The sequence below is a fragment of the Macrosteles quadrilineatus genome, unplaced genomic scaffold (genome assembly GCF_028750875.1).
Source record: "Macrosteles quadrilineatus isolate MER2022 unplaced genomic scaffold, UCM_ALF_1.0 Scaffold_6__1_contigs__length_79288215, whole genome shotgun sequence".
Lineage (NCBI taxonomy): Eukaryota > Metazoa > Arthropoda > Insecta > Hemiptera > Cicadellidae > Macrosteles > Macrosteles quadrilineatus.
This window is the reverse complement of record NW_026542599.1, coordinates 67,445,691-67,469,204: the sequence shown is the minus strand read 5'-3', so window position 1 is coordinate 67,469,204 and position 23,514 is coordinate 67,445,691. Positions and strand designations below refer to the sequence as shown.

At 34.2% G+C, this 23,514-nt stretch overlaps 1 protein-coding gene across 1 annotated transcript; it reads left to right on the top strand.

The window, feature by feature from the left end:
• The first annotated feature begins 20,436 nt into the window (after positions 1 to 20,436).
• On the top strand, positions 20,437 to 21,777 carry LOC128997115 (fork head domain-containing protein FD4-like). Its single transcript, XM_054422696.1, has one exon. It carries the CDS (start codon positions 20,833 to 20,835, stop codon positions 21,571 to 21,573), a length of 741 nt encoding a protein of 246 aa, XP_054278671.1. The 5' UTR covers positions 20,437 to 20,832; the 3' UTR covers positions 21,574 to 21,777.
• The last annotated feature ends 1,737 nt before the right edge of the window (positions 21,778 to 23,514 follow it).

Sequence of the window (23,514 nt, the reverse complement as noted above, 5' to 3'; positions counted from 1 at the left end):
CAATTTGTCCAAAAAATTATCAAGATAAGAAAATTCTCCATCCAACTTAAAAATGATATTCTGGAATGCCTTTACTATAACCTGAACAAAAATATAGAAGAACATATGTACAATGGAACACAATATAACTCATAAAACCCGAGCCATAAAACGCCTCCCCCAATCTTGATACCTACAGGAGAAGAGCAGCAATGCCAGCACTAGTATACATACAGCCCATTAAAAAACATGTTGGTTTAGCATCGATGGGTTTAGCTTGTGACGAAATGATGTATACATAATGCAATTAATTGTGTTCTATTTCTGAATTTTGGGTTGACCATGGATACTTTACTGTAAAGTTAACATTCCGTTAAAGGTTGAGTTAAAGGTGATAGTAATTTTTACCATTTGAATTGAACATCCAACAGAGTTTTCTACAAACTTTTGTAACCAGGCCAAACATGTTTATGATTATAAAATGTTTGTATATTTACATCCTACTTGGATGTGTCTATATTAGTAAGATATTAAAACAGTTACAGTAGTAGCAAGTATTTAAAAACAGTTTATATTTTTTAAATTTTCAGTCATGACTGTGAGAGTGAACATAAAAAACATAATTATTGCAGGATTTTGAACAAATAATTTCTAGTATTCATTAGAATGGAGAGTGATTGTTAAAAGTGGTGGTACTCCATTTGTAGTTGTCCACAATGCTTTAAACAATTTGTTTAAAAGCGTCAACAAAGCGTTTGTATGGAAACCTATGTTTAACGTTGACATAAATCATCTTTCTTTTGTCATTTAGAACATTACTCTACTATTTAGTTTTGACCTTGAAAATCACTTTAGGTAATTAAAAACAGCACATCCGCCCCTGTATATTTTTCAAACACCGGTAGATCCTCTTCAGAAAAGGTTTGTCCAAAGTCTGTTGGAAATGAAACCTACTGCGATTCTAATTTTGTCGGTTTTACTCCTAGTTTTGGTAAGTAACCGAAAATATGTGTATATGCTTACCACCTAGCTTACTAACTTGATTGCTTTTCATAATATCATTTAAGTTCCATTGATTAGAGATGTCGATATGAGACACCCCATAACCATAATGAAATATGAAGCAAGAAGTTTCAAGTCCGGTAATATATTGCGACCTTCCTGTATTTGATCGTGGAACTTCAGTGAATGTTAAGCCTGGTTAAACACACTGAAGCTGGTCTTGGAAATAGGTTCACTTCGGCAGGTTCCTTATATTATGAAACCTTATGAACTTTAGTAGGCCTAAGATAAATTTGAAAATCATATGGTTCAACTCAGCTGTTAAAGTTAAATTGTTGTATAATCTTGTCTGTCATTCCATAGTATTACTGTTTCGTTTATGTGATTATTTTTGTCCTTTGTATGTTTAAGAAATAAAAGTATTTTAATGTCTGTGTAGCTATGCAAAAATGGTGTATCCGTAAATACAAAAAAATTAAAGAAATAAATGAAGCAGAAGCTGGGTATTTCATTTGGAGTGGGGAGGGTATTTGGGGTTATGATGACCTTCAGTAGAAAAAGGTGTTTGATATGATTGTTGATGTAGTTGTGGATGTAGTTAATTTAAGTATGTATCTAGTTTGTTTTGTGTAATATGTTTTATCTGAGTTTTAGCGCCTTTGGAATCTTCAATCCATCTAACTTTGTCACTTTGTATAAGCTTTTTGCATCTAGGATCGAACTAGTAACATTCAGATTTGAAGGTGAAGACGAGCACATACGGATACTCGGTTAACCAGATAACAGGAGTGTACAGTTTAAGATTCACTCTTGCGAAAGTTTATTTGCACAAGGCCGTGTGGGATGGTAAGATGTTATGTGTAGCTGCGATGTACTAAAATAGGCTGCTTCGATAGCCAGGATATATTTTACTAGTTCATCAATCGATCAATTGTTTGTTCTGATTGTTCTGTCCGATGGACGCAGGTTTGCTGCAGCATGCTGTCTGCTGACGCCGCTGCTGAACCTTGCCGGTCAGGGAGATGCTGCCGCAGATGTAGACTACGTAATGAAACTTCAGCAACCACTGCGAGGGTAACTGTGACTTCTGCTAGACCTACCCTGACCACCCAGCGTCCCCCGGTGTATACTTATGTTAGAGGTAAGCACTATGCGGTAATCAGCTGTGATGAGTAAACAATCAGCTGTCTGCTGTTTTGAACAAGGCAACTGTAATTGTAAGTGACTAGGTGTACAATAAAGCTGTCTGATTGCAATATTGAGCGGAGCTAATTAATCCAATACTTTTCCATAATCAATGCTTAATCTGTTTCTCGTTAATCCATTTGTGAGCTAAGATTCAAGTTTCAAGTCTCTAGCTCATGGGGAAGTTAGTGTAAAATTGATTGCAAAATTTGTACCGGACAAGAAAGTGAGCTAATTAAAATGTTTGAAAATATATAACAACCGTAATAGTATATTTCGTACCTAGGGCCGAAAATGAGGTTTTGCCGGCTCGAGGTAGTTTTTATCGATCGAGAGCTGCAAAACCATTTCGGTCCGTGGTACGAACGCTATTTTTCACCACACTATACCCTATTACCACTATTCACCACTATAATAATGCACACTGATAGTCAACACAACTACAACTTTAAGGTTATGTGAAGAAATAATTTGAGGAATCAGTAAAAATAAAAATAAATAGTTGCTAGGCAACGGTGACAATACCACAATTCTATTGCAATGCTATCGATTTTGATTGTGTATTTTAAATGCATTCATGTTTTAAGTAAGTAAGCGGACAGCTGATTTTGCGGCCCCGGCCTGTAAAAACCTGCTCGGTCCCCAAATTACGATGACAGCTGGCATGGCCAGCAAAACGTAACTTTCAGCCACCAATTAACGTATGTAATACAGCCAAAAACATCATAGTGTGGTGAAAACAATATTTTTACCGTGAGCAGTTTTAAGACTACTTCAGTCAATCTCCGCTAGATGCTGCTACCGTCGAGGCTCGCGACAGTTCACCTAATCCCCGCTAGATGCATCTTCAACTGATAACACTTAATCCCACTTAATCCACTATAGTTTATATATTACTGATCGATTTTAAACCTTTAAAAAATATAAAAAATAGAAACAAAAATTGGTTTTAGGTACAATGTAGTAAGCTATACATTTAAAGTTGTCCTATTTTCAATCTAAAGCTGTGGTATTTGACAATAGTATATTTTTATTAGTTGATACTCGCAGTGTTCTGTTAGTTTCTCTTACAAGACTACCCTCAACTGGTACATTGTTCATTGTTTAACGCTGTCGCTAACGGTGTGAGGATTAATTGGATTCTTTAAGAAGCCGAGAGTTGTGTCTCTTACCTGAGACCGATGATTGGCTTATAACTCAAATAGTTCGTTCGTTCGTTGTTCCCCGTTAAAAATCAAAATTTTATTGGGCCATTCAACAAATAAGTAATAGGCTAGGTCACAAATTATAATCCTCTTGACGTACAATAGTCAGTCCATAATAATTAAATAAAAACATGCAAAAAACACTAAAATATATATAAAAATACGTTTCTTTACCTGCAATGTTATAACCATATAAAACAACATAAGAAGTAATAACCCAGTCCATAAAGGTTTTGTAATGGAACAAATTAGTGACAAGCAAATCTATATACCACTGAATAGGACACACAAAGATGTACATTGTACAAAAAGTTCCCTGAAATCACCTTAAGACCTTTCCCCTCCACCACCCCTAACATTCATGAATTGCAAAGTTTTACTAAATTACGCACACAACCGATGTGGCTCATTCGTTTACAATAATCTTTAATTCGTTGTATTCCTAAATGAAGTATAAATATAATAAAGTATAGATCCAATACTTTCTCCAAAATGTAATTGATTAGTTAGTAAATCTTTAGGAGTTTCTTAGTAATTAGGATACCTAATGAAGTTTCCTAATGGCCGTTCTCATATTGGCTAGTAGTCATGTTGACAAACAGGAAGTGCTACCAGCGGGATACGAACCAGGTTCATTCGGATTATCAGCCCGACACGCTATCCACTACACCACCGAGGCCGATGGTTCAAAACCGTATCGTTGCGGTAATGGTGTTCCCTCAAAGTGACGTCAGCAGTTAGTGACGTCAAACGGCACCTGAGAAATCTTCCGTGTGTCGTTTCGTTAATCTAATAGTCATAAACAGTTTCCACACTCCGGACAGCTCGCCTTGACTATTTCGTTCACCACTTCCTACGTCGCGGACCTGTTTTCCTCCCTTTCCATAGCATTTTAGGATTGCAAATACCTTAATCTAATGGTCATAAACAGATCCCATACCCCGAACAGCTCGCCTTGACTACTTCCTTCACCACTTCCTACGTCGCGGACCCGTTTTCCTCCCTTCCAATAGCATTTTAGGATTGCAGATACCTTAATATAATTGTCATAAACAGTTCCCACACTCCGGACCGCTCGCCTTGACTACTTCCTTCACCACTTCCTACGTCGCGGACCCGTTTTCCTCCCTTCCCATAGCATTTTAGGAATGCAGATACCTAAATCTAATCGTCATAAACAGTTTCCACACTCCGGACATCTCACCTTGACTACTTCCTTCACCACTTCCTACGTCGCGGACCCGTTTTCCTCCTTTACCCGTACTATAAGGTCGGCCGCTTAGAAAACGACCTCCTCCAGCATTGGTTTAGCATTAGCGCGCAGGTCGTTTTCTAAGCGGCCGAACTATACCTTTCTTTTACAAAACATAACCCTCTTACTGAATAATTCACATATTTCCTCAATCTAAACAAAGCGTCACAAACATATTTTTCGAGTAAATATGCAGTTATTGCATTCACCAGCTGTTTCATTAAATAACTTAAATTAAATCATTAACGAGCTGTTGGACGGGAATCGAGTAGTCAATTAAAACTGAATATCATTCAGAACAGCTAGTTTACAACTTGGTGGCCGATTCACACACACTGGCTTTGAGTACAGTAGCTACATACCACCTTCCACCGCATAGGCCTACTATCACTTACCGTACCTAATTTTACCACCTTGGCCCCTGAAACCTCTAAAATGATCCTGGCCTCCCGTTCTCTTCCATCCCCTGCCATTTCTAAGGAAAATACTAGTCTGAAGATGCCTTTCATTACTTGGTCTTCCAAGTGGTCGTCTACCTTGCAGTACTCCTTGAAATACACTTTTAGAAGTTGAAGCATCTTCTCTCCGCCATACAAAGCCTGCCCAGCCCATCAGAGATCCGAGCCTTTTGGTCTACTTTTGGAATGTACCCCTTTATCAAGTTTCTGAATCATACAGTACTACTGGGATGGTTATGATATGGTATGAATCGATTTTGGTTTCTACTGACACCCTGCAGCTTACTGGTAAGTTTTCTGGAGACCTACTACACCGGTTGACATTTTCATTACGAATAAAATGTGTACTGTATGCAGTCATACTTATATCCAAACATCTAGAAAAAGATGTATCAACACGTAAACCACTTATATCTTAAAGGATTTAGCACTTATACTTAGACGGATTGCATTTATGACACAACTTGATTATACGTTTAAATATGTTAGTTCAAAACTGCACAATGTCCTGATAAAATGAATCTTTTACGGGAGGAAAGAAACTAAATTTTAAAGTGAAATAGTGTATAGGCAAACTCTGACGATCAATATTTTTGTATACAAACAATTTGTAACATAAACATTTCAATGACAGTTCGAAACCAGCTGTTAGTTAAACCACCACTAAAACAACTTAAAACTCGTCCGTCGGCTGCTAAACCTTTTGAAAATTAAAACTTAATTTCTAAAAAAACTGAAACCCTAAACTAAAATTATGGTTCCGGCATTCCCTAGTTCTAGGAGAGCCCTTAAGAAATTCTTTTATACCAATACTTTTCAGCAAATATATACACTCTAAGCTTCATTTTGATGATGCTTATGCCATTATTTTAATTTTATGAAACGTATTTTTATTTTTTTACACAAATTGGAATGTATCACTGTAATAATATAATATATCATTGAAGCACAGGGATGACTACAATTTACAGAACAGTAGAATTTTTTATATACTGAAGGGACATCTTCACTTCCTGGGGATCTATGCTCCAGTACTATTAGCTACTATGATACATGTACATCTAAATAGCAGTTGATATATGTTTTATATTTTATTTTGTATTTCCAGGTTACATTTATGGATGACTTCGACGTAGTTGTATTTTGAGCACGCACCTATGAAGATGAAATTGAAAAAAAAAAACACTTTTAAACCATAAAATGTTTGGCAAAAATGTGTTTCCATTTATTTTCCCCTTCCAATAAAATGGTCAATTGAACAACTTCTAGAAAATATGTTAATATCATGGGTACAGCTTTTTTCCTGTTTTCATATAACATAATATCTTAGACCTCCTAAAAGACATAATAAACATAAAGTCAACGCCTTCAAAAGCGTGCAGTTTAGTGCTAACCTGTTGTGAAATGAGTTTGCATTTTTGACATTACAGGCACTAACAATACACATAAATTATTATTCATTCACAGACGTTTGGACAAGCTAACCTACGTAAACTTAATTTTGTACTTCATGATATACACACTATCATGTTAAAATAAACCTTCAAGCAATATAATAAAACAATCGAACAACTTAATAAATGTAAGCTGTACACAGTAGGCCTACACACACTAACAAAATAATCACTCTTTTTTCGTTAATTCATCAGAATAAGTGTATTTCCAAACATTCTATTACGTTGTTAAGGTTGGCATCACTGGTAAAACACGAATCAGCTGTTGGCAGTCAAGTATTCCATTGTTGTAGTGGTTATTTGGTTAATACGTTTTTAGTTGTGTCGGTTGATGTGTTCTTTAATGTTGTATCGTGTTTTGTTAATGTCTAATCAAGAATATAAGTGTATTTATTTTACCTCGAAAATTCGTTGCGCTAAACATTTTGATCTAATAATGCAAAAGAACATTGTCAGAGTGTTGTTAAGTTTTGATGTTAGTGTTTGTTGTCGTGCAGCTAGATTTAGGACAAGAAACCTGCATATTCCTTTTGTGACTTGTGGTAAGTAATATTTATTGCAGTTATATAGGAATACTACCATATTCAATCTACCAGAATGTTCTTTTATTCGTGTAAACTAGCAGATCTGAATTATATTCCATTTTAATCGACTACTTGGACAGCTTGTCTAAATAAATATAGTTATCAAAATTAAACATAATAGCAGTAAGGAGTTATGGAAACAATCTATTATCTATTTACCTATTTTGCCTGAGGGTCTTAGTACTCATAGTAGTAGAACTATGAGTATTGAGTAGTACATGAAGACATTTAGGCAGAATAGGTAAATACATCATTTGTATATTTGTAATTGTATTTGATCTGATTTTGATGAAATTTGGTTTAAATGTGTAAACCTACATTTAATTTAACGAGTTCGCGAACCAGCACGATCGGACTATGGGAATAGGGGTTTATGGGGTAAAAATTGGTTTTCCCCATTTTTGACTCTAAAACATACAGTTTTGAAATCTCTTTTCAAACAATTGTTTAAGAGCTTAAAAAATTAAATAATTTAGTATATTGAAGTTTTATTATGCACCTAATAGTAACAGAAAAAAATAAATAAAAATTCTTTTTTTATAAGTAAAAATTTTATGGACAATAAGTAACCTGTTGTATTTTGCTTGTTTTTGAACATATTTTGATCAAATTTGGAAAATGTATTCATTTTATACTAAACTATTACAATAAAAAATAATACCTTAGCCTCCCTGTTGCAGCGAACCTAAGTACTCGTTAAACTAATGCTATTTAAATGGGGAATGATTGTGATATTTTTAAGGAGATATTTTAGAGTCAATGCAATCAGGCAAATGGGAATTCACTTAGTCTGCAGGTTTGCTGTGGCGAGGGTATTATTACATTATTATTGTATGCAATATTTGTTTTGAATTAATTTACCCTACATAATAATCTATTACTGTAGGTGGTATGGTAAGACCTAGACCTGGGACCGATTTACTTGTTTTCTTCTAAAGCTCCCAGATGCTAATAGGTACACTAATCGTTGAAATTCATGTCTATACCCATTAGCTCGATAACTCGAGTAAAAATCATCCGGTTTGGATGAAATTTGGAAACGTTAAATCTTAATTTACGATTATTCTAACGAGTTCTTGAGCCCCCACGTTTGGACTATAGGACCTGAGGTCTATGAGAAAGATGATCTCTCCGGTGTTAACCCTCAAAACAGTCAAAACATAACAGTTTTCTTACAAACTGTTTTGTAGAGCTTTGAAAATACATCTACGAGTTTAATTCTGTTTGCAGAAGCAAAGTTGAACGGTTAATGTTTATGAAAAAAATAAATATGAACTTTACATTTAAAATTTCAATATTATTGTTACAGAAAAAAAGATGTGGTTTACTAGTTTATTCATGTATTTTGATTGAATTTGTGAAATTTATTTATTTCATTATAAGCTACAAATATTTCTCTTAAACATACTTTATCACCTCGTCTGTGCCAGCATTCCTAAGTACTCGTTAACCTACTGTCGCGGATTTAGGATTGAGGTTTGAGATTTTCTTGTCCAGTAAGAAGTTTAGTTTAAAGTTTCTTGTTAGTTAGTTTATATAAGTTAAGAATTGGATTTGTTTCATAGATAAAATTTAGTTTAAGTTAAAAGAATAAAGAACACTCATTTCATCCAATTTAGTTTTCATTCAAAAAGTTAATAGTTTATTTACAATCACCAACAAAATATCATCTGTGTTAACCAGATGTAAATAAAAACATTTGCTATGTACAGTCTCATGGCTTAGCCACACCTACTGTTGATATTTTAATAGGAAACAAATCTCATATATTAAGGAAATATTTTATTGAAAATCCAATTAGGTGATGTAAATTCGCTTGGTCTGAAGGGTTGCAGCGGTGAGGGTAATGGCGCTTTATACACCAAAATACTGTTGTACAAATTATTTAATTAGCTGTAATATATGGTAAAAATATACATATTCTATTGTGGTTTTAGCTGACAAATTCAAACAAATTATGTAGGCTTTTCGTTGAATTCTTTTAAAATAAAAAGTTTGTAATATTGTAATGATGTGCACCCTTAGCAAGCTTAAGAACTCATTGAAATAAGAGTTCATATTGCATTTGAAATTTAATGTAAATCATCTGCTTCTTAATATGTACTAATAGCCTACTAATTCCACGAATCGCAAGAAAATTAGCTTGGTAGAAGATTAATGCATTCCATGTATATTATATATAAATCATATTAAATTTTAAATTGTCTGGAAGTCCTTAGTTACTCACACAGCCACCATTTAGTTTTTTCATTTGTTATTTTTAAAGGGGTTAAAGATACGAAATTGAAACTGTGCACAATGACAATTAAAAAAATAAAAATGACAAACACAAAGCTACAAAAAAAGTTATAACAAAGTTTCAAATTCATCAAGCAAAATGGCGGCCTTTAAAATTGTTGTAAAATCAACAGTTTTTGAGTTATTGAAAAGAATTTTAAAGCCGCCATTTTGTTTTATGAATTTGAAAAATTATCATAATTCTTTTTAGCTTTGTATATTTGTCATCAAAGTTTGTGCAAAGTTTCAATTTCGTATCTTTAACCAATTTTAGAAAACAATGTATAAGTGAATAAACAAATTTGTGGCTGTGTGAGTAACTAAGGACTTCCAGACAATTTAAAAATTTTATTTAGATATGTTTCATACTCAGGAACAATGCCCTAAAATATTGGTAGAGAGCTTCGGGACACCCTGTATATAATTCAAGCTGATTAAAAAAAATTCCGCAAGTTTCCAATGACAATATAGGTGTTTCAGTTGAATTTTAAATTGTTCCTGCAGTTTATGAATGCTACAGTACTGCACTACTGTGAGCGGTGTTGCTGCACTAAACATTGCAGGAGTAGGAATAGTCAATAAACTATCGTGTTGATGCATTCGTGTTTTACTATTCAGTAAAATTCAGTATGTATATATTTTTCTTCTACTAAATGTCTGAAGTATGAACGAACTTTAATTTGTTCTATATTTTAAACATTTACCTGGTCTTAGAGTTTATCTTTAGTCTGGAATGTTTGTGATTTGAAACATTAAAAAATTGACTAAACAAACTATATATTAGGTCGTAATAGAAAGATTGAATGTATAGAAACTACTGTCAAAGCTCATATGAAAAAGTATGTAATTATGTTTGTGTACGTGTAAGTAGGCCTGAACATAAATGCGTTTACTTGCTAAAATGTAAAGAAAACTACAACTAATATTCATAATATTTCAAATAGGTACGTTTCAAAAATTTTAAATTGTAGATAACACTGCTTGCACTAAGGTGAGCAGCTAAACAGAAATTGCTGGAGACCTAAAAACTGCAGAGAGTTCAGATAAAGATATGCGGCATAAAATTATGATTTAAATGCTATTCTCACTAAAATTTAGTGAATGTCAATTTATGTGAATAGTAATGTTGACGTTAATACGTTTGTAAAGTTAATACTTTGGCAAATTAATATTATGTGGTATTATGGTACCAGTAACCAATTATATGGGATATAGATATTTTTGGTTTGCTTAACGTTTTGAGTCAGTTAACACCGGTAAATATAAAACTTTTAATAAATAAATAAATAACAGTTTGCAAACTTCGATCATGGCGTTACAAAGTCATAACCACCATAAACCATATCTTTAATCAATTTGGCACTGAATCATCTGGGATGCTGAGTTTATTTATTGGTAAAGGTCGTAAAGGGCAATGGTTTATTATGACTTACTATTTATGTCTAAGTATCAACAGTCTCGTAACAGCAGAGGAGGTATTTCACTCCGTGATCTTTATTTTCTTCCCAATAAAGTGATATATAGGGTTGCTCATAGCATCAAAACATTTCCCAACATGTTTGGCTGAAATCTATGAAAATTAATTGGAAATAGTATATTTCATTACAAGGGCGTAAAGTGGCTCTTTTCGACCTCAAATTTGTGTGACTCAATTCGGAAAATGAGTGAAGGTTGAAAAGACAATTTTTGCCAGTGTTATATGATGATCTATATTTTTCGTCTTATTGCATCTTTAACAAACCAAGCAAGAAAACTAAATTACTTTTTATGTAAAGATAACCCCTCAAAACGACTTCCAGCTTATTTTCAATTCTGCTAATGTAAATGAGCGGCTGTTTAGTAAGTGATTCAATGATTTCGTCTATTACGATTGTGTAACTGTACATTTTGTCTATGATTATACTATCGATATCTCGGACTGACAAGAATTCAACGATAAATAATTTTGATCCATGTGATTGCCACATAGAATTTTACAATTCTTTACAACAGCTGACTTTTATTCCCTAGGGACTAAAATGGCTAGGGAGTAACTTAATAATGTTACTTTAGACCCGCAACGCATGTATAAAAACCGGATGTTTTTGCTGCAGTATGACGAAAAATAGTATTTTGTTTCGGTTATTCACAGAGTTGTTATTTGGTTTTCAATCCGAATATGTTACTATTTTGGTTTACACTGCAAAAATTCAATTGACAGTCCTAAAACAAAGGAAACCGCAAAAAGCCATCTTATAACGTGGTTTACAATTTCTTTGACAACTCGAATTGCATTGACAAATTCTTAACTAGTGTACATGTTGCTCGAATTTGAGCAATTGCAAAGTATTACAGGAGATATTTTAAAACGAGTAACAGTCATATTTACAATGAGTTTAAAAGAGTCAACTAAAAGATTACCGGTGTGTAACTCATGGAGATACTAACGATGTGTATAACAGTAATCAACATTTCCTGTAAATATTGTATCATATTTCATAACCTGGTATTGCTTTTTAATGTTTTCTAAAAATATTTCCTGACTTATAGCCATATAAGGTTGTCCATGTTTATCTTCGTTATTGATAAACCTAAAGCATTCCGGCCGGTTTTCTCCTTCTCAGCGTCGGAGGCATTTAAAAGAAAAAAAAAAACAAATAAACATATTATAGCTACACAAAAAAACTATAAATGCACAAATTTAAGTTACAATCATGCTAACACGATCCGTCATAGCAACACAAAACAACGATAAATACACAAATTTAAGATACAACCATACTACCACGATCCGTCTTGGGGGTTATGTTTACACAAACTCAAATAGTAAATAAATGTACTCAATGCGTTTCATTGAATTGAAAAATAAATAACAGCAATTAAATTATACAGCTGATCAAAATGTATACAATTCAGCTATCCATAAGGATAACATGGGAACTTTCAAAGCCATATAACAAATTAGTAACTTATCGAGAAGAAAACCATTTGCATGATGATGAACAACATGGATTCAGACCAGGTAGATCTGTTATAACTGCAGCAGTAGATTTTATCGATTCAATAATAAACTCAGTGGATAAAGGGGATAAAACAGTGGGCATATTTTTGGACCTGACTAAGGCCTTTGACAGTGTCTCACACCAGCTTCTTTTGGGGAAGATCCGAGATTTGGGTGCCGACAGCAGGTCATTGAAGTGGTTTCGATCCTATTTAACTCAGAGATCTCAGTATGTTGAAATGAAGCAATTAAAAAATAACGTTTTTTCAACCTCCTGCTCAAAGTTATCTATTATTCAACATGGGGTCCCACAGGGTTCGATTTTAGGACCTGTTTTATTTCTTTGTTACATCAAAGGAATGCCCGGGTCACTTCAAAACAATATATTTAATAAAATAAGTTTGTATGCAGACGATGCAAGTTTAAAAGTAAGCAGTACATCTGTTTCCGGTTTGGAATTTAACTCTTTGAATTGCCTAAAAACAATAGATGCTTTCTTAAACTATCATCAATTACTTTTAAATTCCAGTAAAACTAACTTTATGGTATTTTCAACAGGTAAACAAAAAATCCAATAGATCCAGTGATTAATTTTAAAGATTCTAATCTTAATCAAGTTACTACAACTAAATTTTTGGTCTTAGTAGTTGATTAAAATCTTTCATGGAACTCCCATGTTGACCATGTTGTCAGCAAAATCACATCTGGAATTTATGCAATTTGTATAATGTCTAAATTTTGTTCAGCAGATATTTTGAAAAAGCTTTATTTTGCTTTCATTGAATCCGCAATATCATTTGGCATAAGTGTTTATGGTGGAACATCTAAGAAAAATTTGGATAGAATTTTAATTTTGCAGAAAAGAGCAATAAGACGAATGTTAAATTTAAACTGGGATGTTTCCGTACGTGATCATTTCTTATCCATGGGTATAATGACTGTGTACGGCATTTATGTTTTCCATACCGTTCTTTTAACTAAAAATCTTTTGTCTGAAAGTATGTTACCTAAACTAGGGGATAACCACGAATATGGCACCCGGCATAGAAACAAAATTGCTGTTGGTGCCCATAGATTGGAATTTTATAACAAAAAACCTTCATGTGCTGGAAGAAAATTTTTGGAAGGGCTTCCAGAGTGGTTGAGGAAAATTGATGATTGTAAAAAATTTAAATCCCAGCTTAAAATATACTTAACACAAGAAGTACTGTATAATTTTGATGAACTGTACAGCTGATATTATGTTATAAGCTTAAGTAGTTTAAGAATTTTGACGCCATTCAATGTACATACTTGTATGATTTATGAATAAAGTTATTTTCAATTCAATTCAATTCAATTCAAAGCCACTGGGGCAGAGCCCAAGGGGCTTTAAAAAAATGTAAGGCCAGTTTGCAAATCTACGCGACACGCTCTTTCCAATGAGATGTCGACAAAGTTTCATGTAGCGTATTAATTATATAGATTGAAATTCGAACTTTCTCACCAATCGTCTGTTAAAGTTGTCTTTTGTCTTATTTAAATTAATTTTCCAAAAGTCTTTAATAGTCTTCTTTCTTTTATTTGATAAATCCAATTTAATTTTACAACAATATTTAAAACTAGTGGCTTGTAGGGGCAGTAGCCCCTATATATATATTCTAGTAATTATTTTGTACAAATTATTAGTCCCATGGGTTACCCTACCTTGATTATCGTTTAACATTATTGTATATTATAATATGTATAATAGTCATTACATACCTGCATAATGCATTTTGAGGTCTGCTCTGTTAAAAATAAAAATTACAAAGGATTTTTCATGCGGTGTGTTTATAGTATAAACTTTCTAATCATAATACAACTAAGGATAATTTTCAATGATAATCTTCATGACTATTAATTAAATGTATATACATTTCTTTGAATATAGACAAATTCACTTAGATAAAATACATGGAGATAAATTTTTCAAATAAATGCCAATTTTTGTGAAAATTTTCCTTGTAAACTTAAACGGCATATTAGGATCTGTGGATATTAGTATTATTTTTGGCATGGAAAATACGTTTCCTTTGCCTACTCCAGTAATTACTACTAACTTTACACTTTTTCCAGTAATACCTAACACAACCAATCGTACTCCATTAACTAATCCAGACCCTAGCTTCATATTTCTATTGAGCATCACTATTGAACCAACTTTTAAAACTAATTTGTGTGGTGGCATTCCAGATCGTGCAATTAAATTAATATAGTCAATTGGTAGGTTCAACCTCTCGGGTTAGTATACATATTACAGTGCATATTACATATTACCATATGCTTTAAATAAAGTTAAACCACATGTTTTAATGTAAACAAAGCAAACATGACCTAGATTCCCATGTTATTTAAATGTGAATTATTTTATTCTGTCACAACCTTTTGGTGCATAATTAAGAAAAATGAATAATTTTCCCCAAAATTTCATGCCCAGACCTTTAAAATGAGACCCCTCCCAGCTTTCTACGGCCTCCGGTTCGCTCACAATTTCATTGTAAAATTTTGGGCTTACGGAATTAGATATATAGATGCATTACTTTAATTTAGCACAGCTTTGATTTTGATATTATCTTCTTCAAATCTCAAACCACATGCGTTAATGTATGGAGTTTACACTCGTGTTGAATTTTTATTTTTATATTTTTTAATTTTATTTTGACCCCAGATACATTATACGTGATTGTAGTACTGGTTTTGGATAACAATTTTAATAAACCAATGAATAAATTTTGGCTATAAATTACATATATGTTGAGTCAATTGTGTTTTTAAACTTGTTTACAGAGTTAATACTATAATTCAAAGAAGCTTTAGGTAAATATATGTTATATTACATCGATTGGATGAATATGAATAAATATTGAAATATGAGCAAGGTTTAGTTTTGACATTTAATTAATTACTATTTACAAACAAAGTTTTTTTTTAGACAAACAAAGTAAATATGGCAACTTGGAAACTGTAGTATACAATTTTCTGAATACCAATTATTGGCCCTCGATTTTGGATTGAAAACTTGGTAAAATCATTCTACTTTTATACTATGAATAAAATAATATTTGAATTTAATTGAAATTTAAAATTTTTTTAAATGGACTAAAACTTTAGATGTTTTACATAGTTTAAAGCAAACATTAAACCAAATTGCAGCTTTCTATGAAATTCCAACGAGATCAGTAAAATAACTATTCTAAAATATGCAAATGTAAAATATGTATAACGTAAATATGATTTTGTTTGCGTAATATTAAGAAACGAGGTGTTAGCCCGTCCTACGTACGGGAATTCAGTAGTCAGTTAAAACCGTGTACAATTCAGATCAGCTAGTTTACACATATAAAGACAAAGTTTCTTGCAGTTTTAATGTAAAAATCATCTTGTAAACAAATGTTGTGTAGCCAAATATGTTTTTATTCCATCATAGGAAAAAAAATATCACCTAAAATAAAACGATAGTATCCAATAAAATTCACAGTACACATAATTTAACGTTGGTGTCCTAACATCAAAACTAATCGTCACATCTATATCAATTTCACTGCAATAATTGCTAAATAAATAAGTCTAAACAAAGAAAAGTAAAATCAATAACAGTTTGTTTTGAAACAGCTGTTTGGTTCAAATAACATTCATTTGAAAAAAGAACTGGTCACATGTAGCAGGAATATAAAAAGTAAACACGCTAGTAAAGCTAATGACGTAATTGTCAATGTTTATTATCCATACGGTTATCAGTTCTATCCTTGATAATTACCCACCCTCATTGAATAAAAATGTACATCGTAATTTCCCATAATAGTTAATTTAAACTACAATATATTCATAGTTAAAATAAAAGTAATATTTTCACGTTTGGGGGCGCTGATAGGCACCCCCAAACGTAACCACACTGAACACGATTTCATAAAAGGATGGTTTGTCTAATTGCAGTATCCTAGGTCAATGTTGACGTTGTGTTCAATCTTTGTATAAAACTCGGCTGAGGTTGTGGTGGTAATTTAAAATCGTGATTCTTGATTATTCTTGATCTTCTTTTTATGACATTAATATTTCCGGGCCTAATCCAAACAAAGTTAAAGCAGACAAACATTAATTGTAAACAAAAAGCTACCACAAAGAATTAAAACATGTAAACATTGTTATTTTTCTAAACTTTCCTTGAAAAGTGGAGCAGTAAAATAATTTGCATTTATCCTTTTTTATTAAGACTCGTGTACAGAGCCTCGATTCGTACTGTGGTTTAATTAATTTTGGTCTAAACTATTTTAAACTGTGGTCTAATTATCTCTACTAATCTTACTTATTTCCTATAATCAATGACAAAATAAGAGTAAATAAAATAACCTCATAGTTCCATAGTTTATATTTAACCAGCTGTTAGTTAAAACAAATTATATTGCTCTAAAACAAATCGATGATTACAAAGATTGCTTTAAAAAATAATTTGAAAAACCTAGTATTTTACTATGTATATTTAATCAATCTGGCATCCTCTTACAGAAGAATTGAACGTATCAATGATTAGCATTACACATAGTATAAATAAGTCAACCCTAAGTAAGTCTTTACATTTTTATCCAAATGCTGAATTTGTGACACAAAAGCTGAATATTTACAGCTGTTATGAAGCAAATTATTTTATGCCGAAAGCTAGTTTAGAATCTTAGCGTCGGCTGCTAGACTTTTTAAAAATTAAAACTTAATTTCTAAAAAACTGGGGCCCTAAACTAAAATTATGGCTTCGACATTCCCTAGTTCTTAAAATTATCTTTCTTTTAACACACAAATCATGAAAATCCGTCGAGTGGTTGATTCAGAATCGTGAAATAAAAAAAACACTGTTTCGTTTTAATATTATAGATGATCAGTAGTTTAATGTGAAATTTTAAAACTAATTTATATAAAAACAACTATTTAGTTATATACACCGGTGAAATTACAATCCAAATAACACTTTAGTTGAGAAGTTTAGTTTTTTTTTGGAACATGCAAATTAATGAAATTCCACAGTAAAGATAAAATTTAAATACCCAAGGACGATGACGCAAATGAATGGAGATAACGGGAATTTAAACGGATAAGATAACATACGCTACGTCCCATTCAATGTTATCTGAAGGGTTGTTAAAAGCATCCTACATAGCCTATTGTTACAATCAAATCAATATTTGATTTGGCTTCACTTTATTTACCTCTGCTATACCCGTGCTTCGTAACGGAGTTGATAGTAAATGTGTAGTCGTAGAAATTTCTTGAAGTAAATTTACATGTTCGCGTACACAAAATTCAAATGAAATTGTTGGCCAGCTTACAATATTTTTAAATACAGTAACGTCTTAATCAATGATTCAGTATGATGTGTAGGAAAATGCCATGTGAATCTAACTTTCCCTGATAAAGACTTTTTCATTTTGGTTTAATTTCGTAAGAATTTTTAGCAGGGGAAATAAATTACTTGACACTTAATACTAGTTCTATTCCTTATCCCTTGTCGAACTTTCGAATAAATAGCTTCAATGTAACCAAGACCAACTCATAGCTGATAAACTTAAGTTTTCCTTTCATTCTGTCGTGAGTTTTCTTACTCATGTGACGGGTAGTCAACAAAATAATAACGCTGTCTACTAATTCCAATGGTAGGCCTATATGAATTGTGAAATCCATTTACCAGGTTGTTTACTCTTAAAATATAATCCCAAAGTTTAGAAAATAATTTCAGTGACTACCCGTTACACTTACTTGTTTTTTAAATCTTTGACCAATGAAAATTGGATTGGTTGCGTCAATAAAACAAAACTTATATTTTTAAAATGTACACTATATATTTATATAACATTAAAATCGTCAATTTGTGCTTGTGGTACACGAGGCCGTAGTTCTTTCCACCCTGACTTTTAGCGGAGGACAACTCTTCCAGATTGTACAAGGGCCTATTTGTGAACAAGTTCTTCATCACAGTTCAGAAACTCATTAACTCATTACCTACTCATTGGGGAGCGAGCTGGCGTAGTGGTTAGAGCGCGGGACTTCAGTCCCTGAGGTCCCGGGTTCGATCCCCGCCAAGGCACCAATGGATTTTATCTAAGTGATAATGCCGCAACCCCTAGGTCTAGCCTGAAGTAATGTGTAAAACAATCCCAGGCTCGTGCCTAGCGTCTTAGGACAAAAAAAATTACCTACTCATTGGCACATACCAGAATAAGCTGGATAGGCTGCGTCACGTATATTTACTATATATACAGATTTCCGTTAACTTTAGGATTTTTATACCATACTTTTAGACTTTAAAAAAATTTAATGGATCGTGGATTTAAAAAGCTTGTGAGGTCGTCCTCAAAGAACTCCATGAGTGTGTAAAACCTAGCATTTAACCAACATTTCAAACTGGCTTGAAATTTTTTGTGGTTAGAATCCTTCACTGCATGCGGCAACTTATTGAACAGTTTGAGGGGCATGACTGGCAACGCGTCTCTTGTCTTGCTGAGCCTACAATAGGGCACATCAATGTAATTTTTGCGCCTGGTGTTATGCGGATGGACATTTTGTCTAGTGGTAAAAGTGGTAGTTGCTATGCTTGGTAAGGATGCCCAAGTCAACAAATATAGGCTTGCAGTGCTCCGCTCGCCCGCTACAAGTTATGACTATGAGGGATTTCCTTTGCAGCATTAAGGATTCTGATGACATTGGCTGCATGACCCCTTAGCTGGAGACCGTAAGTAATGAGGCTGTGGACTAAATCATGATAGATCACAACTAGATAAGTTTTATCAACTAGTATTGTTAACTTCCTGAGAAGATGTGTTACTCTTGATAGCTCTTTACACATTGGGTCTCCAACTCAGCTTTGGGTCGATCGTAAACCTAGTTAACCAACGACGTCCTGGGACAAGTTAGGATAGAGTGAACACAAGATGTTTTGTGTCTTGTCTTGGTTGAGTTTTAATTTGTTCGTCTCAAACCATTCTTTTGCTGCCCTAAACATCACTTTAGCTTTTTTCTGAAGCATTTCCTGGATTGTCACTAACATAAATTAGGGTAGTGTCATCAGCTAACCTGAGTGCATTGCCATCCAGTTCTAGGTCCTTTATGGCTATCAGAAAGAAGACAGGGCCCACAAATGATCCCTGTGGCATCCCGAGAGGAACATTGAGATTTTGGGACTTAGCACCGCCTATTGAAACGACCTGCTGCCGATTCTCCAAATATGACACGAGGGGAAACTGCACCACGTACCCTATATTTGTTTAATTTGGCAAGGAGAATTTCATGTGAGACAGAATCGAAAGTCTTGCTCGCTGCATATTCGAGGTTTCTAATATTGCTAGGAATGTAAGGCAGATTGTTGAAGATTTTGCCGTGCGAAGGCATCTCTTCAAGGTGTGATCGAGTGTGACTTAAACGGCAACGGAACATATCCAAGGCTCTCGTTCGATGATCATGCTTACTAACTCGGATTTCAATACCTCTGCAAGCTCCTGAAAACCGCAGACATTTGTAGAAGAAAATTTCGCAGCGTTCTTAAACTCGGTAGGATAGACGTAATCACACCGTTAGTGTTGTGATATTGTAGTATGATGCATTTTCTCTACTAGGATGACATCAAATCAATAACGCCATGAATATTCTGTGTATTCAAGATACAACGAGCCAATCTGAGCGACTTGTAAGCTTAACCGGGAGAAACTCGGTATAAATATGTATCGATAATCAGTGGGCCCTGGGGGTTGCGGCTACATTAAAGCAGTTGGCCGCTAGCCGCTAGTCGCTAGTCGCTACAGATCACCGTAGATATCGACTGACGAGCCCATCCTCGGTTGTCTCACAACATCACCGCTCTGATTGAATCAATAAGTCAGTCGTTTAATGGCGACCGCGTCTGCCCGCGGCCCTACGCTAATTGCGTCTCGCCATGCATATTCCCGAGTTAATTCCTCCGAACATTTATCGATTTGATTTATTTATCGTGCAGGACGGACCTGGAGCGGTTTCATTATCCTTTGTCGACGGCGGTGTCGATTCATCAAAGATCTCTCCAATTGTGCCTAACTTATCGGGCACCGCCCGCGGAGCATCGATCTTAGCGCGCGGAATGTAAACAAAAACCGCTCGTTTAATGGAATAACAAGAGTATAAAGGAGAACGACCAATGGGAGAGGAGGATTGCGCTGTTGGAAGCCCCGCCTATCGCTCCGCCCAGCGTTGCGATTGGCGCGGCGTCACTCTCCAATAGTGGAGGGGCAGCCGAGGTGTCGGCGATCACACCTGAGCCAGTTCTGAGCGCGAGCCCATCTCAGCACCATCTGTTTGTTCTCGTGTTGTGTGTTTTGTGCTCCAAGTGACCGATGCCGGAATGGTAAGTTTCCACGGCTCACACTCTGTTCTGTGACATCTGACACTTGTAGACAGTTTGAAGTGTACCCGAGTAGTTCGCCATGCCTCGACCGTGCCGAGAATCCTACGGGGACCAGAAGCCTCCGTTCTCCTACATCTCTCTGACCGCGATGGCCATCTGGAGCTCTCCGGAGAAGATGTTGCCGCTGTCGGACATCTACCGCTTCATCAGCGAGCGCTTCCCGTACTATCGCCACAACACGCAGCGGTGGCAGAACTCGCTCAGACACAACCTCAGCTTCAACGACTGCTTCGTCAAGATCCCGCGGCGACCCGACCGTCCGGGCAAGGGTGCCTACTGGGCGCTGCATCCCGCTGCTCTGGACATGTTCGAGAACGGATCCCTACTCAGGAGGAGGAAGAGGTTCAAGTTGATGAAATCTGACAAAGATAGGTTAGAAAATGAACTCGCCGCTTTGGCTAACATGAACAGGTTCTTGTTCGCACCTCAGCCCGCGCCACCTCCGCAGCCTCTGCCGCCGCCACCCCCCCCGGCTGTGACCATGGACCCTCTGCCTCCAGTGACCTCCCTCACGTCACTGCCCCCGGTCAACACCGTGGTCTCCGAGCCAGCGCCGAGACCCAAGAGGCTGTTCACCATAGAGAGTCTTATTTCTCCGGATAAGCCCAAAAGTCCGCCACCTCCCGTGATGGCCGCTCCCCAGACAGCCTGCTACCCTCCTCCGATGCACCATCCCCAGCTGGTTCTGCTGCCTCCTCCCCCGTACTTCCATCCACCACAGCACGTCTTCAGATTCAGCCCCACGTTACGCGCCGTATGACAATAGGTCGGGTTTGTAAGTATTGTAATTTATTATACATATGTAATTTAATTATCAGTCTATTGTGGATAGAATTTATATCTTGTGTATGGGTCACAAAAGTATACTAATAGCGTAAGGGTCTAACATGTTTATTCGACTAAATTCTTCCACCCCAATATTGATTAGTTGAACAACTTAACAAAACGTTTGCAAATGTTATTTTACTTTGTAAGTATCAAAGAGAATTTTCTTTTATTAGTTTTATAAATATTCATGTCATAAAGTCTCGATTTAACCCATTTCGTTTTGTGGTAGTATTGTTCAAAAATGTTCTAGAAACTCCCATATAAATGTTAAGTTGTATATTGTTAAATTTTTTTATGTAAGTAGGAATACATGTTTTAGAAGTGATTTGTTTTGTTGTTTTCTCAATGACTCTTATAAATACTATATAAGTTATTAACTGCGAATCCGTTTTAACACTTCAATGAAAAGACCCATGACAAAGAGTGTAAATTTGATTTATAGCTTTAAAACACATTTTTTATTTAGCCTATATTAGGCTTAAGTTTAGTGTAAGTACATTTTGTGAAAGATAATTAATAAATTATATTAAAAATTACGACTAACTTGGCAGTCTTTTTATACAGTCTCTATTGTTAGTTTCGATTTATTAAGGAAAGATATTATGGGAAAACTACTGTAGTTTCTACGAGACTATTTATTATTATGATGTATTTTATTTTCGTGTAATATAATTTGTTCTTAAAAGTTTAGTTCCATTCCATCGGCTTTTACACACATTTCATAACCGATTAGCATGATAAAACATTGTAGGCCTGCCAAAATACTAAATCGAATTAAGTGAATTCCTTTACGAAAAAATTGAAAAATAATATTTTTGTATTTCACATAGACCTATATACATAGAAAGTACTGAATAACATAATTAACCCTCGCATAACAGTCCAAAATTGCCCTTTTCAGTGCTGATGAAAATAGTATTGATCATAAATGTGGAATAACTTTACATCTTTATATTGTATCTAGTTACGTCTTTAAATAGTACCTATTTATTTTTAAAAGAAGTAATAGTTAACAAAACACAGCTTAGCCCAGTCATATGCATTTAAAATATTCAACTAAATACTGTTCCAGTAGAGATAACAATTAAAATCAAACAAAACTATTAAATAAATTATTTATGTAGAAGTGTAAAATATCAAACAAATAAAAACATGGATACCAAAGAAAACACGTTTCCATGACTCCATAACGTTTCAGAATTATGTTTGCTCATAATTCAACAAGTAATAATATATTTTTATAATTTTTAGAACAACCGAAAGTTAAAACAGAACACGCATTTTTATTATTAGTATTATTTATTAAAATTTACTAGATTTTGTCAATTTTTAAGAATCGGTAGACTTTGTACTATAAAATGTCAAGATTCGTTATAAACTACTATACATTGTCCCCATGCAAATGTGTTACAAATTTATAATACAATTTATTTAGGTTTACACAATACAATTTATAAAAAACGAGTGGAATTTGTTGCGGTGTTTCCAGAAGTACACCCTACCACAATCATGTTTTAGTTTTACATTCTTTTTATAGTTTCGTCTATTACGCACTATATAATCCAACCAAAACACCTTTTAATGCAAATTAAAGTCAGTTTAACCATAGATAAAACCTTTAACTATTAATACAACAACTTCTGTATCTAATAGTCAATGATAAAACATACTCCCTTGTGTTGGTTAGTCTTTGGTTTAACATATTGAATTAAGAATGTTTGTTTTCCTTTGTGCAAGTAACTTAAAATTGGCATTGCCAAAGCTAAAAAAACTACAATGCAACTGTATGATGAGATTGTTTGATTATAATAGTTACTGCATTTACACCGTAAGAAAAATTATATTTTTGCCGTTTACGAAACACACATTAAAT